This window comes from Drosophila rhopaloa, unplaced genomic scaffold, assembly GCF_018152115.1.
Source record: "Drosophila rhopaloa isolate 14029-0021.01 unplaced genomic scaffold, ASM1815211v1 contig_47, whole genome shotgun sequence".
In the NCBI taxonomy this organism is placed as follows: domain Eukaryota; kingdom Metazoa; phylum Arthropoda; class Insecta; order Diptera; family Drosophilidae; genus Drosophila; species Drosophila rhopaloa.
The window spans coordinates 82,901-88,900 of record NW_025335142.1 but is presented as its reverse complement, the minus strand read 5'-3'; the positions used below and the strand labels follow the sequence as shown (position 1 = coordinate 88,900).

Sequence of the window (6,000 nt, the reverse complement as noted above, 5' to 3'; positions counted from 1 at the left end):
ACCGAAATGTTTTCAAATTGCTAGCCACCCCCTAAATAACTATAAAATTTGACAACTTTTCGGCACAACCCCTTCCCACCAACCAAACTATTCATTCCGATAAACAACTCGATTCGATTATTTGCGATGCCATTAGAATCGATTTTCGGGCAAAAGTTTTCGACAACTGTCATTAGGCATTGTTGGATTAGCCGAATGAGGAGTGGTCGGGGTGTATGAAACGGGGAAACTTTATCAATTTGTGGGCGGGCTGGGGCATAATGCATGCCACCCCCTGGAACTAATGGAAGCTGGTTTTCCCGCCCCAATGACTCATCTCGATTTGGGATTAATTCCGGCTTCTCGCCGCATCCATCCCTTTCAATTGTTTGTCTTCATTTTGCAGCGCTTAACTTTGATTGACATTCATGCTCCATCATTTATTCATTTTTGGCGCCGAAAAGTTTTCAGCCCACCGCCACTCCTGCAAAATTTAATTGACTTTTCCCAGCGAAAAATTAGCAGCTAGTTCTCGCCCCTTTTTCGATTGGGGGCATAACTAAGGCAAATATTGAACCAACACCCCCCGAATTCTCCCCTTTTGCCGAGATTTTTGTGGGGTGGCGGGGTGCTGACTTGTTATTTGGCTTGGCAATTAACTTTCTTTTGTTTGCGGTGGACTTGCAGCCTTTTGTGTGATTTCAGCTAGTTGGAAGTGGCGGAGGTGGGAGGACATTGGGGAATCTCGGGTGTTGTAGCCCCCTTTGGCAATAAAATTTCATTGCTAGTTGAGCGCAGCTGTCGATATTTTTGTGCGGCACAGTTTGAAAATAGATTGGGTCGGAGGACAAAAAACTTAAAGCAAATGAATTTATCTAAGCCAGAATTTTAGGCAATTCAATTATTTATTACTTAAATTATTTAATTTCCAAATGCCAAGCAAACATTGGGTCTTTCAGATTCTATAAAAGGAAACCTGTTTTTTAATTTTATAAAAAATAATTTTTAAAAATGTCGGCCAAATATCCCTTAAAACTTAAAGTTTTAATAACTTGACACAATCATATTTCGATAAATAATTCATATTTGTTTTAATAAGATTTGAATAAAATAAAGGTTAAAGCAAGCCAATGTTAACATAAGTAAAATGTTAAGTGAATAAAATAACACATTTGTAAAGGTTTGTATATATAATTATCAATGATAACTCAAAAATAAATTATAATAATATGAAGTTAAAAATCTTTGAACAAAGGAAATAAACATTTTATTCAATATTTTTCTTGTAAGAACACCAGAAAGTAACAATTAAACATCTCAACACGACTAGTAAGAACGCTGAGTAAAAAACAATTTGCTGTCCCATCATCTTTGTTTCGTTTTATAATTCTTTGCTTGCCCCATTTAATTATGTATTTGAATCCGATTGTAACAATTTCCTCTGCCGCGCTTTTTCCATTGCATACTTTTTGGGTTTTTTCTTAGTGTCGCTCTTTCTCGGGGAATCCCCGCAAAGCCCACGCCAGCAAAACATTAATTAAGTAAACTACACAGAGCACTGCAGCGTATTTTTTGTTGGTCCATTTGTGCAGTTGCCTAATTGAAAATGGCAATTAAATTGAAAACACCCCCAGGCGCTTACAAAGCGGGCCAATTTTTTGCCGCCTTCGATTGTGTCGCGACGAATTCGGCAATTAATTAAATTAAACTTTTTTTCCTTTAAAAGTATTACTTGGTGCAATAAAAATGAACACCTTTAAATGTAGTAAATGCGAATTTACGGACATATTAACCGCCTTCTTTCCTTCATTCTTTTCAAACGTTCTACTCTGTTTTTGGCCAGAGCATGTTTGACTCGATCCTTTAGGTTTTTGGCCTTTAATAGAGTCATCACTAATTCTTTCATGATCATTTCATTAAAGTTGTCCAAATTCTTTCGTATATAGTTCCGGGTCTGATTCAAAGTCACCTCAAAGTCCTCAGGTAGTGGGTTTTTCCATTGGACATACAAGTGGGCCACGGAAACAGCGAGAACTGCAAAAAATAGCCAGAGTTTCATCTCGTATAATGTTGAACTGAATATTGGAATACAACGGAAAAGGTATTTTGTTGAAATTACAGGCACGGGCTTATTGATGAATGTCCCATAATGAAACATGAGAGTTTCTAAATATGCCCGGGCTCAATTTAAGAGCCTCAAATCCCTTTGTTCAGGACGTGCAGCCGCACTAATATATCACATTTCGACATTCCCAACCAACAGCTAGGAATAAATATTCATCTTCTCTACCATTTTCCCTGCCTCGAGTTCTTTTTCCACTTTTATGGTTCTTTTTTAGTAACTTCACATCTACTCATATGTTTTGCTTTATGATTTTCACGCCCGCATTCAGCGGGAACAAAACTGCACTGCAAATAATAGAAGTCGAATAAAACTGCCCATGAAACCAGTGACGAAGATGGGATACTCTACATGGCTGGAAATTCATGGAATTAATTTATGTGCTCATTTATAAATATTGTCTTTATTTGTATTGCAACTTAAAGGTTTTGGTATTATTTAATTAAATTAAAGTTTTAAAAAAATCATTTATTTTTAAAATTCTTAATATTGTTAATCATTTTACATGTTCATTGTAAATGTAAGTATTTACTTGTAAATTATTTTTCTTTTAATTTAAATATTCGATTGAGTGCTAATCATTTTTAGTTTGGGATTTGTATGGTTTTACGAACTCGGTTAAGGAATCGGCTTTAATTGGAAATATATATTAACAAAAACACAAAAGTAAAATGTATGTAATCTACCCTCTTTATAAAATACTTTGCATAATGTAAATATAATTAAAGTTTAACAGACTAGAGTGTTCCACAAATCGGTCTGCAGAACAATCGTCCTGGTTCAGAAACATTTTTTGCCACATTAACGCCTGCACACGCCCGCGCCATTTTGTGGCCGAGTGCATCCAGCTTTTCCTTTTCCCTCCCTTCGGCTTTTCCCTCCCGTGGCCTCCACAAACACACATTCGCGAAACCCACACATTAATAACTTTTTTATGGCGGTCGCATAAAAACGCAACAAAACTCACCGCCGAACATTGGATTCCATTTTCGTGTGCAGTTCTCTGCTCGTTTTTTTGCGCCGTGCTGCTGAAAAGTTTTCTGTGTGGCTGTTGTAGTTGTTAAATCGCACGTGTTTTGTACAACATCGCCATATCCTTCATACATATTCCTTAATACATGTCCCTCTGCGTGGGCGGCTAGAGTGATTTTCCCCCACTACTTCCCCAATTTTTAACTGCAATTTGTTGCGAAGGAGCTTAGTGACTGACTGAAGTCCACACGAAACAATTGTATTTCATTTTTTCGAAGAAAAAATGGCCTTTTAGTTTTTAAATGGTATTGCTTAATACGTTCTGTTGTGCTATAATGCTTACACAGGTTAGTTAACTTTTAAAATGCGATGCTTTGGGCTAAAAAACAAGGTAACAGTTTTTTAAAAAGGATAAGTTCAAAATGTGTAAGAGTTTATTTTATTTTGATCCTTTTTGCACAAACATAATCTGGTCGTTTTCTTTGTGATTTTCATATTGATTGATTAATATATTTAACTTAACGCAAAGGTACCCCAGTGAAATGTTTGATTTCAAGATGATCATATTTTGGTTAAGTGTACCCACAGCATCCCCCAAAAAAGTACAGTCTGAGTCTCGATTTTATTTCGGCCTTTTCACCGCACACATGTGTTTTGAACGCTTTTGTTTTTGTCTGCGTGTTTTCCATTTTCCGATGCTTTTCATGCTTTTTTGCGGTTTCTCTGGGAGAGTATTTAGAAAACAAGTGTAATCAAAATTATATGGGCGTGGATTTCTGGTTGCCACTCGTAAATTTCAAGGCTTACGGCCATGTGTTTCAAGTGTTTGGCGGAGGGAGGGGAGGAATGGCCGTGGAACTTGGCCAGCGGGTGTTGCCAAGTTATGATTGAATTTCGAGCTGCTTTTGTGTTCATAGTTTGTCTGTCCGCTTACATGTGTAGTTGCTTCTAATGGGAAAAGTTTTAGGTTAACAACAAAAGGGAGGTGAGAAGAATCGGGATTTTCAGAGTGCCCCAAAAGGTTGGAGAGCTCTTTTAAAAAAAGTTTACCTAGTTCAGCTTAGAACATTTTAATGGTCCCTGTACTTACCCAATAAGATAAGAACTCAATATTGTAGTTTTTTTATTTGTCCAACTTAAACAAATTTTTAAATATTATGAATATCTAATTACTAAAAAGTGTTTGAAAAATCTATTTGCTTAGTAACTGTAATTATTAACCACACATTTCAAGTTTTTAAAGATGGAGAACCTAGCAATCAGTTTTATAAAACTTGAACGATATTTAAAAAACGAACAGCAGAACAATCTAGCCTTCCAAACTTATTTGTCATCATAATACAAAATGTCGTCGATCACGGATCCCCTGGGCCAGTTGAACTCTCTGGTGACGACGCTGAACCTTCTCCAAGGACTGGAACATCTGCTTCTAACTGTGGAGGAGCAGGAGCAGCCAGTGGGCAACCTGGAGGGGCGAGTGCACCGCCTGGAGCTGATCAAAACGCAGATGAAGTGCTTCAATACGGAGCGAATTCGCATTCTCGAGCAACTGCGTCAGAATGTGTGCTACCACGTTACTGTGGAGCAGAACAATGCATTTGCCATGAGGCAGGGTTTTGGCGAACTGCGTGAGGGATTGAATGCGCTCCATCAACGGATGAACAGTATGAGCGAGGACATCACCTGCTCCATCTGCCTCGCTCCCTGGACATCCCAGGGTGGGCATCGCGTGGTTTCGCTGAAATGCGGACACCTCTTCGGGAGCAGCTGCATCCGCACTGCCATCAGAAGGTCCCATCGGTGCCCGGTCTGCAGGCGCAGGGCCCAATACTCCGATGTGCGCAGGATCTTCAGTCGACGTTTCTTTCCATAATGTGGGGAGACATGCCATTGCCTTGGCTTCAATGTTTTCCAAAGCCCGTTCCCTTTGTTTTAGATCGTTTTTTGTTACTTTATTTTATTTTTGAATGGTTTTAGTTTCCACCGTTATTCAACTCACGACGAAAGTACATGTAACAAATGAAATGGGGGAAGAGCTTATAGGTCAGCATAACTTGGACCTTTTCAATCGGAACTGTAAACTATGCTTAACTAACTGAAACCAGAAACCAACAACAATGTCGAAATTTAAAAAAAAATCTGTTTGTTTTTTATCCATTCTAACAATGTATATAAAAATTTCCAATGTAAGTCCAAATTTTCCCAAAATAAAAGAAAAACAATCATAAAATTGTGAATATTGTTACCTTTCCAAAATTATTTTTTTGTTAATTAAAGCTTTTTTGTAATTTTCATTCTTATAAGTGAAAATAAATGAAAGACCATTTCTTAAAATAAAGAAGAAGGGGCCCGTGGGAGTAAAACTTCCTAGTCGAGGCCAAACCAGTGTACCAATTTCAAAAACTAACTTCAACCTCCTCCCTATCAGAATGCAAGAGGTTTGCGTAGCAAACTCACTAAATTGTATTCTGATAGCCTTTCCTTCATCTCATATTATTGTGTTCACAGAAACCTGGTTAAAGCCGGAGATCTTTAGCTCGAAGTTTTCCAGGTAAGTACACAATATATAGGTATGACCGTCCCTCTAGACGGGAGGTGGAGTCTTAATTGGAGTTGATTCAAACTTCCCGTCTGAGGAGTTATTTTTGATGAATTCAATACCATTGAATTTATTTGTGCAAAGTTATCGCTTCCTGGTAACTTTATATACATAACTTGCTCTTATATTCCGCCGTTGTCTGAACTTCCTGATTATTTAAATCACCTATCCGTTATTAAGTCCGTTGCAAATAAGCTTTCCGATAGGGATCAGTTGATAGTTCTAGGTGATTTTAATATACCTGGAGTTACTTGGTCCACTGAGGATGGATCGAATGTCTTACTACCTATAGCACAGCATGATTTTATTGACGGCCTGCTTGACATAT

The 6,000-nt window shown here is 37.8% G+C and overlaps 1 protein-coding gene across 1 annotated transcript; it reads left to right on the top strand.

Moving 5' to 3' along the window:
- The first annotated feature begins 4,401 nt into the window (after window positions 1–4,401).
- Window positions 4,402–5,201, top strand: LOC108048195 (ERAD-associated E3 ubiquitin-protein ligase HRD1). The gene has a single exon (XM_017128711.2). It carries the CDS (start codon window positions 4,419–4,421, stop codon window positions 4,944–4,946), a length of 528 nt encoding a protein of 175 aa, XP_016984200.1. The 5' UTR covers window positions 4,402–4,418; the 3' UTR covers window positions 4,947–5,201.
- The last annotated feature ends 799 nt before the right edge of the window (window positions 5,202–6,000 follow it).